Source organism: Cebus imitator, unplaced genomic scaffold (assembly GCF_001604975.1).
Source record: "Cebus imitator isolate Cc_AM_T3 unplaced genomic scaffold, Cebus_imitator-1.0 Scaffold66, whole genome shotgun sequence".
In the NCBI taxonomy this organism is placed as follows: Eukaryota; Metazoa; Chordata; class Mammalia; order Primates; family Cebidae; genus Cebus; species Cebus imitator.
The window spans coordinates 4,046,183-4,067,734 of NW_016107381.1; the positions used below are offsets into that span (position 1 = coordinate 4,046,183).

Below are 21,552 nucleotides of genomic sequence, written 5' to 3' on the forward strand. Positions count from 1 at the left end.
AAAAAAAACTCCAAAGCTAGCAGAAGGCAAGAAATAACTAACATCAGAGAAGAACTGAAGGAGAGACACAAAAAAATCCTTCAAAAAAAAAATCAATAAATCAAAAAGCTAGTTTTTTGAAAAGAACAACAAAATAGACTGCTAGCTAGAATAAAAAAAGAAAAGAGAAAAATCAAATCGATGCAATAAAAAAATGATAAAGGGGATATCATCGCCGATTCCACAGAAATACAAACTACCATCAGAGATTACTACAAACCACTCTATGCACATAAACCAGTAAATCTGGAAGAAATGGATAAATTCCCTGGACACTTTCCCCTACCCAAGACTAACCCAGGAAGAAGTTGAAACCTTGAATAGACCAATAACCAGGACTGAAGTTAAGGCAGCAATTAATAGCCTATCAAACAAAAAAAGTCCAGGTCCAGACAGGTTCACAGCCAAATTCTACCAGACGTACAAAGGGGAGCTTGTACCACTCCTTCTGAAACTCTTCCAAACAATACAAAAAGAGGGAATCTTCCCTAGCTCATTTTATGAGACCAACATCATCCTGATACCAAAATCTGGTAGAGACTCAACTAACAGAAAAATTCAGGCCAATATCCACGATGAACATTGATGCAAAAATCTTCAATAAAATACTGGCAAACCGAATGCAACAGCACATCAACAAGCTTATCCATTACAATCAAGTAGGCTTCATCCCGGAGATGCAAGGCTAGTTCAACATATGCAAATCTATAAACATAATTCACCACATAAATAGAACCAAAGACAAAAACCACATGATAATAGATGCAGAGAAGGCCTTCAACAAAATCCAACAGCCCTTTATGATAAAAACCATCAATAAACTAGGTATCAATGGAACATATCTCAAAAAAATAAAAACTATTTATGACAAACCCACAGCCAATATCATACTGAATGGGCAAAAACTGGAAGAATTCCCTTTGAAAACTGGAACTAGACAAAGATGCCCTCTCTCACCACTCCTATTCAATATAGAATTGGAAATTCTAGCCAGAGCAATCAGGCAAGAAAAAGAAACAAAAAGTATTCAATTAGGAAAAGAGAAGTCAAATTGTCTCTATTTGCAGACAACATGATTGTATATTTAGAAGACCCCATTGTCTCAGCCCAAACCTCCTTCAACTGATAAGCAACTTCAGCAAAGTCTCAGGATACAAAATCAATGTGCAGAAATCACAGGCATTCCTATACACCGATAACAAACAGAGAGCTAAATCATGAGCAAACTACCATTCACAATTGCTACAAAGAGAATAAAATACCCAGAAATACAACTAAAAAAGAATGTAAAGGACTTCTTCAAGGAGAACTACAAACCACTGATCAAGGAAATAAGAGAGGACACAAACAGATGGAAAAACAGTTCATGCTCATGGTTAGGAAGAATCAATATCAAGAAAATGGCCATACTGCCCAAAGTAATATATAGATTCAATGCTATCCCCATCAAGCTACCACTGACCTTCACAGAACTGGAAAAAAACACTTTATATGGACCCAAAAGAGAGCCCACATAGCCAAGATAATCCTAAGCAAAAAGAACAAAGCTGGAGGCATCATGCTACCTGATTTCAAGCTATACTACAAGGCTACAGTAATCAAAACAGCATGGTACTGGTACCAAAACAGAGATATAGACCAATGGAACAGAACAGAGGCCTCAGAAGCAACGCCACACATCTACATCCATCTGATCTTTGACAAACCTGACAAAAACAAACAATGGGGAAAGGATTCCCTGTTTAACACATAGTGTTGGGAAAACTGGCTAGCCATGTGCAGAAAGCAGAAACTGGACCCCTTCCTGGCACTTTACACTAAAATTAACTCCAGATGGATTAAAGACTTAAACACAAGACCTAACACCATAAAAACCCTAGAAGAAAACCTAGGCAATACCATTCAGGACATAGGCATAGGCAAGGGCTTCATGATTAAAACACCAAAAGCAACAGCAACAGAAGCCAAAATAGACAAACGGGATCTCATTAAACTTAACAGTTTATGCACAGCAAAAGAAACAATCATTAGCACCATAACTCTTTTTGAAAACAAAACCTTAAAAAAAAAAAAAAAAAAAAAAGCCCCAATGTGTTCTTTCTAACAAAAAGTTCAAGCCAGGCATTATGAACAGAATATTTCATAAATATATACAAATTACATTTATATATCAAAGTGCTCAATTTCAAAGAAGCAGCTAAATGGACCTCAATGATTCTATAGCCAGATTCCAATTTGTATGCTTTGGTTCCAGTTGTTATGACACAATTCATATTTATTTTGTAATTCTATCTCCTATTATAATCTCTCACCTAAGAGACCTTCACATTTCCATTATTCTTGACATTAAGGACTATATTATGAAACCTCTGCATTTGTTAAGTATTATTTTCTAAGTTACCACATCAAAAAACTCAAAAATTTTCATATTTTAAAAATAAAAAGGATATAATCATTCCTTACACAGTCACCCTTCATGAAATGAATTGAAATTGCTTATCTCAATTATGATAATACAAAAATTTTGTAGATCACTATCTTTACTCTGAAATGACGGTGACAAAAACCAAAGAAAGATATTTTGGACATCTCCATTATTCAATACTATCTCTGGATTGATTATACTCACTTATTATGGAGAGTTAAATGTGCAGTATATTTTCTAGTATATCATACCCTCTTTTGATTAGAACACCATGTGATATCTTTTCCAGATGCATTTTTCTGATGGGAAAGTAATTACACAATCATAATATCAGCTTCAAAAGTGACAGGGCTGCACATAATTAATATCTGCCCTTTATGGCTGTAGTCCTCTCTACTGAGATAGTGTAGACTTTCCCAGACGCCTTTGAATGGAATTTTAACCTTTACCTAATATTAATTTGCATTTGAAATTATATATAGACTCCCTCCTCATTCCAATAAGCAGTACATTCTACCATTCTCTTGTCAAATTAAGAAGGCCTTAAAATATGCACCAATTATGTTTCTTACCAATATTAGTTTTGCACAACTATGGGTAAGCCATTTGCTGCAATCATTATACAGGTTTTTCAATTAGTACTCACAAGGTACTCAAAATTTAGTCAGAATTTAACGCTTTTGTAGTACTTTAGTATTCTGCTCCTCCTCATAAAGCTAGTAAATTATACCTAATTGGCTTGTGAAGTCTACCCTTCCACAGCAGTTACAAAACATTTTTAAAATTTTAAGATGACTATTGTAACATATGTGGTCCAGTAGTTTACATTTAAATGTGCTGATTTTAAGTCTCATGACTTATTAGAACTATTTTACCTTTTTTAACATCAACAGAATGACACAATGAAGTAAAAATGTTTGCTTAGTACATTGCTGCTTTCCCTGTCATATCTGCCACATGAGTAATTTATCAATCACTGAATTTCACAGTAGTTCTTCTAAGCAATTCCTCCATTCCTTCAAATCTGCTCTTCCAATTTTTCTATAGCATAATATCTGACTTCAATTTCAAATATGGTACACTAATCTAATTCTAATTTCTTGTTCCCTAAAGTATTTCTTTTAAGAACAAAACACTCATACTTCAGCAAACTCAATCATATCAAAGCTTTAAATTGATGATTTATACATGAACACTAAAAAGGTCTCCAGATTAAAAAAATAGTAATAATACAAGCAAATTCCTAAAATACAAATGCAAAATAAACTGCTTTACAGTTAATATGAAGCAGATTTAAGCTCCCTCTGACTAAAGTAATTAAGGAAATTCAGCAGTTTACATAAGGTACAGCTTACACATCATTCTCTAGTTCATTTACAGGCCTATAATCCAAGCACGCAAAAATCATGAAATGAAGATAGACCAAATGAAAAAGTACCCAGTATTTTCTTAGTGTGGCTCCCTGTCTCTAACATTAATTTGCTTCTTCTTTCATTGGGAAAGAGATTGTTCATTTAATCGCTTCTCATTCCAATGTCAGAACACATGAAATAAAATGGAGCATTCAAAATTGCTGTTCAAATAAAACAATTCTGCCATCTGCAGGTTGGATGAAATAAAGCAGAATAAAGTAAAGGTAATTTAAAAATCAGCACTAGGAACAGAATAACGTTAATACTTGGAATAAAGGCAGTTACGGCATTTTTTTTTTAATGACCGTTTGTCACATAAGCCTTCTTAGTTCAAATAGTTATTTTGGTGTGGTACTGGCATAAAAATAGACTGAAAATGTCAATGGACCACAACAGAAAATAATTGCACAATAGTTTATGTGAAAACAGCATTTATAGCTCTCGGCATGCTAACAAACATAAAAAAGATAACCCACAAGCAATATATATAGGTTGAGTGTGCCTTATCAGAAATGCTTGGGACTAGAAAGAGTTCTGAATTTCAGATTTTTTTCAGATTTTGGAGTATCTGATTTATTCTTACTGGTTGAGCATCCCTCATCTCAAAGTCCAAAATCCCAAATGTTCCAATGAACATTTCCTTTGAGCATCACCTTTGAGCATCAGGTCAGTGCTCAAAAAGCTTTGGATATCAGATTTTCAGATTAGAGATGCTCAAACTTGTATACAGCATTATCCAATTTCTACCTGCCCAGCTTGTACACACACAAAGACTGAAATGAAATATTCCAAAATGACAACAGTAGTCATCTCTAGCTAGTGATGACTAGTACTTATCTTACTATAAGGTCTTTTTATTATTGCTTTTATTTCTGATAACCTACATTTTCATATATTTCTGCAATAAATTTATCCAATCTTACTTCCTTTTCCAAACTTACCTAAGTTTAAAAGTGTGCTTTTTGTTTTTGTTATTTTTAAACAGAAACCCACAAGGACAGAGAAAAGAAGAAATAATGGCACATAATTTTGGAAGCAGAAAAGTAAATAGATAAATAATAATTAATTGTAGAGACCCCAGAAAGCCATATCCTAAGCCAAGGAGGATTTGGGTGGCTGCTGTATGAAAAGTAGACAGATACCTGGATCCCCCCACTTAATTCAGTGGTAGGTAACAACCCCACCCTCATTCAACGGAAGACTGAAGCTGGTTTTCTCTGGAGAGGGCAAAAAGAAGAGTCTGAGGTTCAGTCTACCCAGCTGGAGATACACAAAACTGCAAAAATAAGTTAACTGAGAAAGTATCTGATGTGGCTGACATTACAGAAAACTGTGTGGAGAAGCTATTACACAGTGCTAGATAAATTAGAAATAGTCACAGAGAAACCTAATTAAAAATTAAAGAGGCAGCAATAACTACAGCAAAAACAAAGCTAACAATCAAAATATGGGACAATCCTCAATTACGCATATTTGTTTAGTGTAAACACTGAATATTTGAGCAAGAACCACAAAACAATTTCACTGGAGAGGGAAAACACAGAGGATGGCATTGACTGGCAGTCATCCACCAATACTGGCTAAAATAGAATCAGGGAGATGAGCAAATGACAGAAGAAAGTTAAGAGACAAAACTGGTTGCTTCTAAGGAAGACTGGGGAAGTTGGGAGAGATGGGGCAGAGATCCGCTGTACTGTTACAAACCTTTCAGTACCATTTAAACTATATGCATTTACTACTGTGCTAAATGAAATACTTATTTAGTAAAATATTTAATTTAAAAAAAAAAAAAACTCGAGAAGCAGAATACCACAGTGATTTAGAGAGCAAACACTGGAATCAAACTGTGTAGGCTCAAATTTCAGATCCACCACCTACAAGTTATTTATTCAATGTATGTGTGCTTCCTCTTCTCTAAAATGGTGACATAAATAGATTTTTGTAAAGAAGTAAGGTAGCCTGGGCACAGTGGCTTATGCCTGTAATCCCAGCTCTTTAGGAGGCCAAGGGGGGCAGATCACATGAGGTTGGAAGTTCGAGACCAGCCTGGCCAACATGGTGAAATCCCGTCTTCACCAAAAATGCAAAAATTAGCTGGGCATGGTAGCACATGCCTATAGTCCCAGCTACTTGGGAGGCTTGAACCCGGGAGGTGGAGGTTGCAGTGAGCCAAGATTGCACCATTGCACTCCAGCCTGGGTGACAGAGTAAGGCTCTGTCTCAAAATAAATAAATAAATAAAATAAGGTAACACATGGGGCTTGGCAAAGAGTAAGTCTCTAAAATGTTAGCTATTTTTGATGGGCAGCTATTTATTTTTGATGGAGGCATCTGGATAGCTGGCTAGATATATCATAATATCCTATAACATTGTAGGATGTCACAATATTGTAGAATATCTCAGTTCCTTCCTGAAGTAATGAGAGATGCATTCACAGGTTCCTTTCACCTTCCCAGCCTGAACTTGAAGCTTCCCTTTTTACTCTCTCCTTTACCTAATTCAGCAGTGTTCTCATGACTAATGTATACTAATTCTTGATCTCTGTTCCAACTATATTTCATATTTAAAAACCAAGCTTTCATTAAAATCACTGGCAAATGTTTTACCTTCAGTACTGTCATACTATTCACTCCCAAAACTAAAAGCCAAATTAGGCATTTTGCAAATTCCTAGTGAGCACCTGTTATCCTAGCCCTAGACCAACCAGAATCTTGACCTCAAAAGGATTGCAATTTAGATGGGAAGATAAATACACAAGTACTACACAGTAGATAAAAGTGTCATTAGACCATCAAAAAATTATGAGAGCCAAGATTCTACCTGATAAAGACAGGAAAACAAAAACAAAATCTGTACTGTACGTACTACTTAACATCCATTAGGATGCCTATTATCCAAAAAACAGAAAGCTAGGAAATGAGCAAAATGTTTATGGAAATAGGCTCTAGACTATGTGGTACTTATGGATAAATTACAGGGAGATCTAAGTCCCCTGGACTCAGAATTATATACAAAATTTTGCATGTATGCACTTTCCTGAAGAAGTGGTATAGCTTTTATCAGTTGTCTAAGAGATTTGTTTCCCTCCAAAAACCAGGGCCAACAGATTCCCAAGCAGTATTTCCTGAATTACACATTTGTTGATCCTAATTTTTCTCTAGAAATGTTTCATATAATAGAATAAAGTCCTTGATTTATAGAGTAACAGAGAGGTATCAAACAGATCACTAGCTATAGTAAATGTACTGCCTACCAAAAAAATGAAGGAATCACTATATACCTCATCTTGTTTATAGAATCTACAGATTACATATTTTTATACTTGTACTTAGTATCCAATGGCACATTAGAAAAGAGGTTAGCTGGAATTTTTAGACAGCATATGGTGTAGAACACATTTTCTTTGAATGAAATAAACCAAACATTTTAGAAGAGATTTCAGCTTGTAATAATGGCCTTCTTGGTATTAAACTATATTAAAATTCTACATGAATCTCACTTTACTTTGCCATTTTCAGACAAGAGCAAAAAGAAATCACCATTCCATTTATAGCCAAGCGAAAGAATACACACATACACATACACGATACTTTGGGGACTTACATATTTTGTTGTAAAAGGCAAATTAAGTTCAAGACAACAATGAGAAGGTATATTTAAGAGTACATCATCTTAGAAATTTACAGATAAGAGGAGGTCAATATATACTCTAACTCTTAAATAGTCCTACTACCCTTACATCTAGTCAAGAATTTTGGTGCCCTTAATTGTTATAAAATGACAGGCTGTCACAGAAATGCTAGTGTACAATGCAGTTATAACTACAATGTCTGATTTTATTTTTTTTTTAAAAAAGCAGAAGTGTTCCTATAGAATGTACACATGAACAAAACATCAGCATGCTGACACTGTTCTGCTGAAAACTATAATCAAATTATCACTTGATATTGAGGTAGATCATCGTTAAGAAAACAGGCATTGGTGTCAGATCTGGGTTAAAACTGGAACTATTTATCAGAGTATGGCATAAGTTGTGAATATTAAATGAGCTGATTCATGTAAAGTGCTTGCAAGGGTGCATAGTACATAGTAAGCTCTCTAATTATTATTCCCAAACTTCTTTCTTGCTGGTAGAAGCCCAATTTTGTTCAACTATCTATTTTTCTTGTGCATATGTACTCAACAGTTAGTGATTCCACACCCAGTCCCTTGATTAGTCAAAGTCTATCCATTTGTCACACCAGTGAAGTCAAGCCAGTGACTAACTTAAGAAAGGGCATATGACCCAATTCTGGTCAATACAATATAAGGAAATTCTGCTGTGGTAACAGAAGATGTTTCTTTGTTTTGCAAAAAAGACATCCAAGAAGAAAGATCCTCTTTTCTTCCTCTGGATATCATCATGTGCATAGTTCCAAAGGGGTCATTCACTTATCCACTAACCTTGGACAAAATGCTAAAACCTCTCTATTTCTTCTTCTATGAAACCTGACAAACCCTTGCAGGGTTTTTAGAATGGTTAGAAGTAATGCAAATATAGTGAGCTCAGTATGTGATGGCTACTTCTCTAATACCCTGCTTTATAGAGAATAAAATACACAAAGTATTTCCTGATCATCTAAATCTTCTTAGTCCCTCCTGTTGCTACCTGTAGTAAGATCTCATTTACCCCTGCCCTATTTTCTTTGGATGGGTAAACATCCTGATCTGAGTAGCCTAGATCTGCTTTGCTTACATGATGATACATTTTGCTTGGTCATTACTTAGCGTACAAACTGTTAACATAAAGGACTACTGCACTACCGGCCTATTTTAGTCAGATGGTCATAGCAACAAACATGACAATCATTGATCCTCAACTTATACTACTTTCTTAAAGAAAATATTCAACTCATGGCCTTCGAAAGAAATCAGCCTTGCATCCCCTATAGCACAACTCATCTATATTGGGTCAGTTTCTCTATTCAAGGAATTTGGAAGGAGATTACAGAAATGATGGTGAGCACTTAAACTAAACTGACAGAGCATTGGGCGTAAAGGCCTGAATGACCATTGAGGCAAGGCAAGCTAACAACGAGAAAGAAAAGCCAGGAGTAAACAGACTGGCAAGTATGCAGAGAAAAACAAATAAGAGAAAGAAGACAAACAATAGGAGCCCTAGAAGAAATAGATGGAATTATGGTTTCCCCATAGGCAAATAATAGGAGCCCTAGAAGAAATAGATGGAATAATTACGGTTTCCCCTTAATAAGTGATGCCCTTTTAATAAACCCTACTTTTACTATAGCTATTCTATGTGTTTGTTTCCACAGTTAAATGTGAATTTGAAGAAGAGTATCAATCTTATCAGTTATCGGTATGTAAGCACTTAATAAGAACCAGGCCTAAAAGAGGATCCGTGTTTTGGCAGAAATACCATACCACTAACTCTTATCAAACAAGTTCCCTCTCTCCTTGTTATAGCACTGCTGTCAAAAAAAACTCAGATGCCTACACAAAACAGGCAGGTAAGAGAAGAGGACTAGCATCTTAAAGGTTTTTTCTTTAGATTCTGACATCCTTTATTTTCATATTAAATGGATAAGCAGTTTCCTCCTTTACATACATACACGATATCTGCTTTCTCCCACTTTCTCTTGGTCATTTGTCTTCTGCTTTCCATATAAATAAGGGTACAAGGAAAAAAAATGACAACTAGAGGTGATGCAAATACCAAGGGACATTCAGCCTTGCTGAGGTATAATACAGGGTAGGGGGGATAGTGACAAAGTAGGAAGTAATTTCCTACCTAAAAAGAACAATCATTACCCAGTGTTAGGCAACTGTCACCATGTAGGGTTTAATTTTAAAGTTAAAACAAAAATCTAGATTTTTCTGTAAAGTCTCCTGATTTTAAAATTTTGTCATAAATTTTTCTACTAAAACAATGTGGGTCAGTTCACTGGGATTGCCAACTTGCAATCCTACTGTAGACTCTAGTGTTCTTTTATAACTTCCTAGGTTTCTAGCTTCCTTAGATATGTTTATTTAACATCTATAATATGCAAGGTCTATAATTATATATTAGGCAAATCACCACCAAGATTGAACCTCATTTACTTTTCTATTCACAAGTTATTTTAAATTCAACATGCTATTCTTCAGAGACAACTCAAAACCAATATTATTAATTAACATCTTATTATATTCCAAATCATACTACCTACTCTGAAAGGGCAGCAATAGAAACTCTTTGAATTTAACTGTCTAGGGTAGATTGAAAAACTGTTTAAGATTCTGTGTCAATTATATAAATATCACCCTGACCTCTGGGTCTTTGTTTCTGCTGTTCCTTCAGCCTAAAGGGCTGTCATCAATTCCTCTAGGAAGCTGCCTTATATATTATTTCCTCATCATCTCAAACTTAACCCCTCTGAGCTTACTGTATACACTACTGAAATCATGCCTTTATTGTTTATGTCCCCAAGGAGACTATAAATACCTTTTGTATTGTATGTCCGGGAGCTAAGAATGATTAAATGTGCCACGTGGCAAACACTGAGAATCTGTTTCATTCAGCTGGCCACTACTTCCCAAGCAGGCTACCATGTGCCTGGCACCTGATAGATGCTAATGTATTCACTCATTCTTCAACAATATAAGTGGTGAAAAAGACAGTCTCTGCATTCTCAATAAATCTGTCGAGAGAATTATACAAATTAAAGATTTGTTAAACTAACATATGTATAAAAAATGTATACATGCACTTCAGTTCATTAACATAGTTGTGTGTCTTTAGGAGACACAATTTCTCTGAGTCTTGGTGTTTTTGTCCAACTAAATGCAGATGATGCCAACTTTACTCAGTTATGTAAGAAGTGAATGAGAAATTCTAGGAAGTGCTAAGAAAATGGCATATGTCACAGCTCATAAAAATACTGCCAGCACCTCTTAAGGAAACCAAAACTCCAAAGGTAGTTCCAACTGTCAAATTTTTAAATCCTGGATATTTGTGTGAAAGACGAAACAGTTCAATAAATGTACTTAATTTACAGAGTCTACAGTAACCCAAATAGTTGCTCAGTTTTATGAAACTACAGTTTCTACCAAGCGCAGAGAAAAACACCGTGGTAAACTCACAGTTTGTAAGACAAATAGTTCAAGGATTGCCATGTGTTTTTGGCATGGCAAAACAAAAATCTGCATGTAGATGAAAGTCAGAAGGGGATAAATTTTCACTTGGTATTTGAAAAAAGTCCAAAATTTCCCAATACTTAGTATTTCCAAATACTTTCTACAGCTTCACATGCAGAATGCCATGCCTCAAAGAGATTCACATCCTAATACCCACAACCTATGACTATGCTGTTACATGGCAAGAGAAAATTAAGGTTAAAAATTATATTAAGGTTTCTAATCAAATGTCAAAATAAAACATCAAAACTCATCCTACATTATTTGTAAAATGCAGATTTCTGAGCCCCACACCAGACCAGACCGAATCTCTAGGAGCTGTAAAAAAGTTTAATTTCAACGAACTTGGAGAAGGGAAGAGAGAGAATTCTATATACACTGTTAAAGCACCACTGCTCCAAGGAGTATGTTATGAAACATTACACCAAAAAAACTGAAATAAATTGTTCCCATTACTGAATCTTTAGGAAACTCAATGTACTCATCTTACTGTATGACTTTGTGGGAATTTTCTTTTTCTGAGCCTCAGTAGCTCAGAATATGAAGGCAATGTCTAGTAGAACTATTTAAATTAAAATTCATTATGTAGAGTGCCAGGAACGATGATTGGCAGGTAATACGTCATACTAAGAAACGTCAGTCCTATTCTCCATCCTCACCTCCCTCCAACCTTCTCCCCAAATAAGGAAAAATAATACCTGGCCTGCATTTTTACATACTGTTAAATACTGCAAGAATTGTGTTAACTGTATCAGTATCATGACCAAACGACAATTTCCTATAATAAACGTTTTGGTATGATTTAGCTCCTAAATTTTCACTCTTTCAAGCGAATATTTGCTTAAAATATTCTCCTGGATCTCTGTGATGCCATAGGAACTTGCAAATTTAAGTCTTTTACGAGTCACGGCGTGGGGGTAAAACTCGACTGGCCTTGATGAAAATACTTTCCAATGGAGACAGGCCTAGAGAATGAGTTAAGAACTCCCAACAGTGGCTTTTCAATTACGGCAATCTTGGGCAGCTTTTTCTCGTCCCAGACGTTTAACAACTTAACTAAAGAAACTTGAGTCTTGATTGGAAACGGGGCTCAGGGAGGAGCGTTTAGGAACCCTCTCCGCGCCTCACAACCCAAATTCCAAGGCAAGGTCACAAAACCATACAAACCAGGGGGCCCGGGAGAGAGTCGAGTACCCCTAGCCGCCAAGAAAGCTTTTCACGGCATGCAATAGGCCAAGTCAGCGGACCCCATCCCGAGAAAGAGAGAAGGGAACAGAGAGCCCATGCACCTCCACACCCAGACGCAGGCCCTCAAGATTGCCCCGACCCAGACCCATCACTCAACTACACAGAGAAGCTGAGCGAGCCCCGGCCACTCACCCCGAAGCCACTGTGTGCTGTGAAACCATCTCCAACTAGATCCGTGGCTTACAGACCACCCAACAGCCCCCTTCACTAGCCCTGGTACGCTTCGGCGGCCAGGGAAGCCCACGAGGTAACGCAGCAGCCGCGGGTCACAGCCTAGCTTCCAGGAGGCCGCCATCTTCAAGGCTTTCTCACGGGCTGTCTACAGCACAGCCTGATGTCCAGCATCATGGCCCCACCTCCCGCATCGTTGGCCACGCCCCGAGACGCTAGCGGTTCCTTGGATCTAATTTGTAGCCCTCCTAGCCCCGCCTCCAACCACATTGGCCACGCCTCCCGCGCAGTCTTCTGCGCCGCTGGATATCTCAGCCGGCGGGGCCTTACCAGACCCGGGCTCCAGCCCCGTTCGCCCCGCCCCCGGGCTGCCCTCAGCGCCGCCTGATTGCATTTGCGGCCTAGCTCCCTGATCCCAGGCTAAGCGCCGCGGGTAAAGCTGTGCGGGGACTGGAGGCCGCGCGGGTTCCTCCTCTGGGCCATGTCTGGCTGTGATGTTCGGGAGGGAGACTGCTGTTCTCGGAGAAGCGACGCGCAGGTAGGGGCGGGGCCGCCGGTGCCCGGTATTCCGACGAGGGGAGGCCCAGTCGGGACGCGGCGGCTGGAGCAGAGCTCGGGGTTGCGGGCAGGACGTCTGGCGGGGCGGGGCTTCGGGTCTGGCCGTTAGCTACCCGAGTGCACCGCGGCCTTCGGGTTCGGAAGCGAGGCTGAGGCCCCCGGAGATCCGTGGTCCCGAGCAGGGCGCTCCGATGGCGGCAGCTGGGTGCCAAACATTGGAAAGGAGCAAATAATGGAAGAGAGGAGAGCGTTGAGGTGACCTCTGCGGGTATTTATCAGGAAGGCAGCTAGAAAAGGAATCGCGAAGGACCGAAGTGGAGGTGGGGCGAAGACCGCGCTCCCCGAGCGTCTTTTCTGCACCCTGGCGACCAGTTCGGCGCTTGCGGAGACGTTTGACAAACGGGAGCTGTGCCTCAGCAGCCAGCGTTTTGCTCTGAGCGGTTGGTCCTTGCCTACCTCCGTTTAGATGGATTGTGGGATGATTATGGGAACGCTTCTTCCTTAAGCCGAAGTCGAAGGGAAAGCCACCCTCAGGCTGCATGTATTTTTCGGCAATTTACACAAACCAACAGTTTTATGGAGCGCCTTCTACGCGTTCAGATAGCGGTCTGGAGAACTAGACGAATAAGCAGTTTCAGCACAATGTGATAAACCTCACCTAAGAAGCAGGGAAACCCCCTGAAATTAGCTTCCTTATTCCCCCCGTCTTATTCCTCCTATGTATATCTTTGTTAGGATTGAAAGTCCTAATTAAAAAGTAATAGTTTGCGGGAGATTTTATTGCTAAACATTTGTCAGCCACTGACTTGTGTGAATAAATGACTTGCCCAAATTAGCAAAGACGACTCTAAAAATAGAATGCTGGATAGGCAAGATTGGATGGGAGAGAGATGATCTTGGAGATAGGACTGATAATTGGAGATCGATCCTACGCAGGTGTGTATGGAGAAAGGATCATACCCTCAATCAGTAAATCGTAGTGTAATGTCATCAAAATGAGCATCAAAGAGAGCCTTAATCAAGGGACTTGAGAATAAACAAGGATTCTCAAACTAGATATGACCCATAGACAGCAGGTGTACAGGCATGTTTTGTTTGCTGCACTCAATGTTCATGAAAACTTTAAGCTCATATACATATATGGGCTTAAAGACAAGGATGGTATGACAATATGACATAGTATGACATGCACATATATATGGGCTTGAAGTTTTCATGGGCTTAAAAAAAATACATACATATACATATATATATATATATATATATATTTGACACAGAGTTTTGCTCTTGTCGCCCAGGCTGGAGTGCAATGGTGCGATCGTGGCTCACTGCAACCTCTGCCCTCTGGGGTTCAAGGAATTCTCCTGCCTCAGCCTCCCGAATAGCTGGGATTACAGGCGCCTGCCACCAAGCCCAGCTAAATTTTTTTGTATTTTTAGTAGAGATGGGGTTTCACCATTTCGGCGTTTGCGGAGACGTTTGACAAACCAGAGCTGTGCCTCAGCATCCAGCGTTTTGCTTTGAGCGGTTGCTCCTTGGCTACCTCCATCTTCCTTAAGCCAAAGTCAAAGGGAAAGTCACCCTCACGCTGCATGTACTTTTTCGGCCATTTGTTGGCCAGGCTAGTCTTCAACTCCTTACCTCAGGTGATCCACCTGCCTCGGCCTCCTAGAGTGCTGGGATTACAGGCCTGAGCCACTGCACCTGGCCTGGGCCCTTATTTCTTCGTGGGATCTGGATTGCACTTACTAGTGAACACCACCTTCAACTTTACTAAGGGTATGTGCAGGCCGGATTACCACAGCTTCCACTACTTACACTAGATTTGCATATCCAGTTAAATACATGAGCCTCTCTAGATATTTGTATTTGTCTGGTTTTGTACAAATACATAAAAACAGCAGTAAGAAAAGTTTAAAAAATTATAAAATTTTGTAGTTTAGGGAGTCGTGGACAATTGGAAGAGACAGTCTCTTTGATGTTAAGGAAGGGGCGTGTTCAACTGTAAGTGATTAATTCAAAGAATATTTAGTGAGTGCCTACTATGTGCCAGGCATTGTGGATTTAAGAGTGCAAGCTGGATCTGGTTCCTTCTCCCATAGAACATGCTGTAGAGTGGGAGATACAAATTAGTGAAGAGACAAGGATGGTATGACAATATGACATAGTATGACATGACAGCAAGACATAGATGGGAAAGTTCAAGGTAGTTTAGGAGCATGCACTTGAATGGGTTAGAGGATATCTCAGGAAAAAGTGAAAGTATCTACTGAGGCCTAAAAAATCAGGAAGACATAACCACATATGATGAAAGTAAGGATGTTCCAAGCAGGGGAAGTAGCATGTACACAATCTCAGGAACAAGGACACGATGTGTTACCATATTAAGTTTGGTGTTCTCGAACATAAAGTAGTGGCCAGGGACTTGAGAAGAGATGAAGCTAAAGAGAAAAGCTAGGACCAGACCTAAAGGGCCTGATAAGCAAATCTTAGATTTTTAAACTAAGGGTTCTGAGATAATCAGCAAGATGACCAAAGAAAGCCTGGGGATTGCTGGCTAGAGTTAAAAAGACTAGAGGCATGGAGACAGACTAGGAAGTTGTAGTAGTAATCCAAGTAAGAGATGCTGGTGGTCTGAGTGAGGGAATAAAATCAGGAAGTCTTGGTTATTGATTAGATGTGTGTAGTGAGAAAAGAAATCAAGAATGAATTTAGGTTTCTAATCTAGTGATTGGGGCCTGATGGTCTACCAGAAAGAGAATACAGGAGGAAGAAGCAGTTTGTGATGGTTGTATTGTGGACATGTTGAGTTTGAGATACATGCTCAAAACGTGGTACTACACACTGAGTGTATTAATCAGGGTTCTCTAGAGGGACAGAATTAACGGTAAAAAATATAAAGGGAAGTTTATTAAGTATTAACTCACATGATCACAAGATCCCACAATAGACCGTTTGCAGGCTGAGGAGCAAGGAGAGCCAGTCCAAGTTCCAAAACTGAAGAACTTGGAGTCCAGTGTTGGAGGCGCAAGCATCCAGTACGGGAGAGACTTGTAGGCTAAGAAGCTAGGCCAGTCTCTCTTTTCACATTTTTCTGCCTGCTTGTATTCTAGCTATGCTGGCAGCTGATTAGATTGTGCCCATCCAGAGTAAGGGTGGGTCTGCCTGTCCCAGCCCACAGACTAAAATATTAATCTTTGGCAGCATCTTCACAGACATACCTGGGATCAATACTTTGTATCCTTCAATCCAATTAAGTTGACACTTAATATTAACCATCACACTGGGTATTGCTTTCAAGCTAGGAGAGAGAGCTGGATTGGAGATAAAGATTTGGAAGACTTGCTCACCAAAACTTTCCCTCTCAAGACCTTTGTATTATTTATTTATTATTCTGTCTTTGATAGACACACTTTTCTGAACCCATATTATTTGCCTCCCTCTGTAGCCCTTTCAATAATTTTTTATTATCCTTTGCAGTAACTTTCCCAAGCGATTTGTGTTACATGGACTTGCTTCTTGAATTCTAAAGATTCTTCAAGCATCAAGTGTATTCTTTTCAGGGCAGACTCGAAATAACAACAATCTCTAAACTGATTTTACAGTTCTGAAATTAAAACTCTACTGACTGGCCCATGAACTGATTTTCTCTTAACGTCAGCAAAAGTCAAGGAGTATTTCCTTAAAAGAGAAAGCATTTACCCAGAAACCATATATTAAAGTCTAGGCTGAAAAATGCAAACATTAGTAAGTTGTTGTTCCTACCCTTCAGAAACTTTGGCAGTTGTAAATGCATATTTATAATTAATATATACCAGTAATGAGCAGTGGGGCATTGGAGGAAAGGACGAAGTTCCTTTAGAGGATGACAAAGTATTTTGCAAGTACAGAGGGAGAGGAAGGTCATTTCAAATAGTGACTCATGGAAGGCTATATGGAGAATATGGCATTGTAGATTGGCCAGATGGAACCAAAAAGAATATAATAGGCCCAGCATTTACCCTATCTTAAGAGGTAACACTATACAACACTGATTGTTTTTTGCTATGTGGGAGTATTATATGCCTGTTGTCTAGTTCTGCTATTTTAAACAAAACTGGAAACTCAGATTTTATATGAAATCTCTTGATTTTAAAGTATAGCCTCTCTTTTCTAAGCATTGTGTAGACCAAATAAATAACTTCCTGTGAGCCTGAAGCAGTCAACAAAATACAGTAACTTCTGATACAGGACTTTTTAATGTAAAGGATATGATCTTAATGCAACCAATGTTTGTTGAGTAAAGTACTGTGGAAGGTATGGCTGTACCAAGAGCTCATTCCCTACCCTTTAGGAAGCTCTGCTTAGTTGCCGAGAAAAACCAGGTAGAGACTACTTCTATTTTTTCAATTTTACCTTAACTATCACAGTGTCCTATATATGTTGACCCTGAATGTATATCTATTCTTTGATATTTCTACAACACAAGGACATCCAACACCTTGCTCTTTGTTTTCCTTGACCTCATCAGTGCTGTTCATCTTTACCTCCCCCTCACTCTAACATCCCATTCCCATGGTCATCTCCTTCTCTGCCCAACCCCTACCCCTTTACCATATACTTTTTTGGGTATATTCAACCATATGAATTAGTACCTACAAATATTCTGGTGTCCTACTGCAGATGGCCTCTGAGTAGCATGTGACAGTCCTCTGGGGAGCTTCCTTTTACATTCCCATAAGTGGCTGTTCCATAACCTCACCATCTGACCCCATCCTCCACCCCACACCTGTTTCAAAGGTGACCTCGCCTCCAAAATCACAAAGAAAGTGAAAGCTATTCGGTGCAAATTTCTTAATTTTTTCCTCTTCCCATCTGCAGTATAATGTAAAGGTTAAGGACTAGGATCTAGAATCAGACTGCCTGGGTTCAAATCCTGGCTCTGCCACTTGCTATCTGGGTGGCCTTGGACAAGTTACTTAACCTCGCGTAGTACAATAGGGTTGTTATAAGGATAAAGTAAAGTAGTCCATATAAAGCCTTTAAAAGAATGCCTGGCACAAAATAAGCATTCAATAAATAAATATTAGCAATTCTTCTTATCAGTGGTATTATTACAATATTTAATATTACATTATTAATATTATTACGTACTTACCTGCATCTTTACCTTTCTTCCCATTCATGTTTTTCTAATGCCAGCTTCTCTATCTCTACAAAGGCTGACCTCTCAGACCTTTGCTCTCCTATATGTTTAATCTCTCCCTGTCTCCTAATGTTACCCCTCAGCATGTGATAGAAAACTGTCTTAACCAGTTTTCCCTTCTCTTTCCCTGTCTAGCCCTTCTTTATAGCAACACTATTGAAAGAGTCATTAGAACTCCATGCTTCCAAGTTCCATTCACCTCTAAATGAAAGTGAGTGAAGCCCACTGCGATTCGGCTTCCACACCCAGTCTACTGAAGCAGTTGTTACTGAAGATCACGGTTGATCTAATTTACATATGCAGTTGGCCTAGCCAAACCTTTAGCCAGGAAGAACCCTGCCACCCACTTCTTTGGGCCTGCATTGAGCAGCTGAACATTGCTGGAGAATATTGCACAACTTTTTGTCTGGCCTTGCTTCGTGATTTCAACCTCAAATTGGCACTTAATGCTGCCCAACAGCCCTTCTTTGTTTCTCTTGTAGTTCACTGTTCCACTCCCCGAGATGACTATTTTATACCTTTCATTCTGTTGTCAAGCCTCTCACACCCTCCATACTCCTAGCTAATGTCTTTGTTTATACTTCAGACCATAGAAGTAATTAGGTAATGAACTTCCTCACCTTCCTACCACGAAAACCTACCAATCTGCTGGAACATGAACCCAGCTTCTCCTTATTTCATGAAATGGAAGAAGCCCAGTTCCTCCACTAGAGTTCAGGATCTCCAAGCCCTCTCACCTTCTATAGTTATTTCTCTCCCTCTCCCCGTGTCTCTTATTAGGAATCACTTCCTTTCTGGTAAGACTGTTCTCATCAGCTTTCAGGTCCTTCCATGATCTGGCCCCTACAAATTTATCTTCTGCCGCTCTCAGTACTTCCTCACTCTGCTCTAGCCAACTGATCTTCTATCTGTGAAGTACTTGCTCATTTCAGAGACTTCACACTTGCTATTTCCTCTGCCTGGAGTACTTGCCTCTCCCCAAAACCAAACCGTGCACGTGCGTACATACTCATTCATCACACACTGGTTTAGTTCATGACTTTTAGGTCCCAGATTAAATGCCACCTGCTCAGAGAGGCCTTCCTTGACTGCCTTAATCAAAGTTGACCCCTGCCGTTTTTCTTCAAGTCCTTTGTTTGTTTCCCTCTTGGCACTTTTTACAATTTATTTATGTATTCTGTGTATACCTTTTTAAAACTCCCTAGAGTGTGAATTCTTTTAGGTCAGGCCCTGGGAATTCAGGTCTAGTTCATGGCTGAATTCCCAGGGCCTAGAATAGTGTTCAGCACATAGTAATACTTCTGACCCATCTCTCAGTGAATGTTATCATCCACTCAGCTACTCAGCTGACCACAAACTTGGGAGTCTTTGAAGTTTTCCTTTCTCCCCTTCAGTTTTCTCACCCCAAGTCCTTTATCTTCCAAATGCATCTCCACCTTCCCTCCCTTCCCATTTCCTTCTTAAGCTCTTTCAGCAGCCTCCTTGCTCTTCTTGGCTTTCACTTTCTTGGACACTGCCTTTCAGCCTCTTTTCTTTACTGCCACTGTGCAAATGTTTCAAAAACAGACTCTTAACACATATCTTACGTTTCAAACTCCTCAGTGGTTTTCAGTCATCTGTAAAATATAGGCCAAAGCCCTGTGCATAGCATCAGGTTCTGGAGGATGGAGGTAAAAGGGAGGCTTAGACTTAGCCTCTTCCAACTACTGAGCATTCTCTCTGACTGAAATGCCCTTTCTCCTCTTCACCTACCCAGTGTATACTCCCACTATCCTTCATTAATAGAAATAATAGAAATACCAACATAGAACAAACTACTGGTGTTGAAATTTAGAAGTCTGGAGGTCACTGATCCAGATTATTAATATAAGGATACTAATGCCCAGAAAATATCACTGACTTGCCCTAGGGCACACAGCTACTGGGGGGTCAAAGCTGAAAACAGGCTCCATGTCTTCTGATTTCTCATCAACACTTGTCTGACAAGGAGGAGGAAGAGGGTTTTTAAGTATGATGAAGATAGAAGGGAGAGCTGGGGCATTCAAGTAAAAACCAATATGCACAGAGAGGCAACTGCAACAAATGTACAGAACGAAGTAAAGACCAAGGACAGAAAGTATGACACATCTTTGCTGTGCCTCCATTCAGTCCCTTCCTAAGGCCAGTGTCAGGAAAATAAGTGAAAGACTTTGAAAGAAATAAAAAGATTATTTACTGACTGTCTTGGAGTTATTATGCTATTTTACAACTCTCAGTTGAGGAATCCTGACAGTTATTCAGGTCGCTATTGTTCATGGAAATGGAAATGCAAGTTGTGTTCAGTGGAGATTCATTTTATTGTTAACCTGTGGATATTGCCCAATTTTGCTAAGTCAGGATTCTTTGTTACTTATATATGTATATTTTAAATTCTCTTTTGAATCAGTTGTAACATCTTACTAGTTTCCCAATTTATTGATAAGTTAAGTAATAGCTTTGATGCATGTTTTTTATACTTGTATAAGAATCTCCCAGGAAAACCTATATCTGAGGAATGTATGCCTATATTTGCTTAAGTTGAAAGAAAAGATAGGGGGCACTGGGGGCGGTGGATTAGAGCCATTGTTGGCTGTGAGTAGGTATCTCAGAGACAAGCCAGGCTGACTTCCTTAAAATAGCTAGATTGAAAAAATTGGAAAAGTAAAGTACCAAATCAAAACTTGTTAGACTTTAATGATGTTGGTATGTACAAAATGCTTTCTCATTATGTAAATTATGTAAATATGTTTTCTCCTTACTATAGAACCTCTCCTATAAATAGTTATTATAATCAATCTTTAGATACATATTTCAAAATTATTATTATAATTGAAAACCAGATCTAGCAATAATAGGAAAGTAATACTGACATTCAAGCGAGAGCTAGATACTAACCAAACCTTTCCTTCTTGTCAATTCTTGTTAAAATATATGTTCTGGTAGTTACTTTCTTCTGGAAAGTTTAAATGACTTCATTTTCACCACGTATATCTCTGTTGGTGCCTGCTAAGTGATAATTTTCTTCGAAATTTTAATTTCATGGGTCTCAATGGTTGAAAATTTATTAACAGCAGCTGCCTTGTTATTGTTATTACTGTAGCTTGTGGATAATTGCACTGGAAAAGACAAAAGAGAAAAGGGAGACCTGTAATAAAAGACCATTTTCTATAATGTTTGCAATTTGCTGTGTAAATTGGTGGTTTTAAGGGTTGGAAGACTGCAGGAGTCTTCCCATTAGCTGTATTTTAAGATGTAATTAAAATATCACTTACATACCTAAACAAGGAAATAGCAAATTATGCACACAAAGGTAATTTGGACT

The 21,552-nt window shown here is 38.8% G+C and overlaps 2 protein-coding genes across 4 annotated transcripts in view; one reads left to right on the plus strand and one right to left on the minus strand.

Annotated features, from left to right (window-relative positions):
* The window catches only part of PDHX (pyruvate dehydrogenase complex component X), a 79,787-nt gene extending 67,035 nt beyond the window's left edge, over positions 1-12,752 (minus strand). For both annotated transcript variants that reach the window (XM_017530527.2, XM_017530526.2), the window contains exon 1: positions 12,431-12,752. In XM_017530527.2, the coding sequence (XP_017386016.1) occupies positions 12,431-12,593 (163 nt within the window). In that variant the 5' untranslated portion in view covers positions 12,594-12,752. The remainder of the gene's footprint in view (positions 1-12,430) is intronic.
* Positions 12,753-12,823: 71 nt separating this feature from the next.
* Positions 12,824-21,552, plus strand: part of LOC108305767 (APAF1 interacting protein) — a 31,256-nt gene continuing 22,527 nt past the window's right edge. For both annotated transcript variants that reach the window (XR_005200670.1, XM_017530528.2), the window contains exon 1: positions 12,824-13,007. Coding sequence is in view for 1 of the 2 variants with exons in the window: in XM_017530528.2 (XP_017386017.1) it covers positions 12,951-13,007 (57 nt within the window). In the remaining variant the exon portion in view is untranslated. The remainder of the gene's footprint in view (positions 13,008-21,552) is intronic.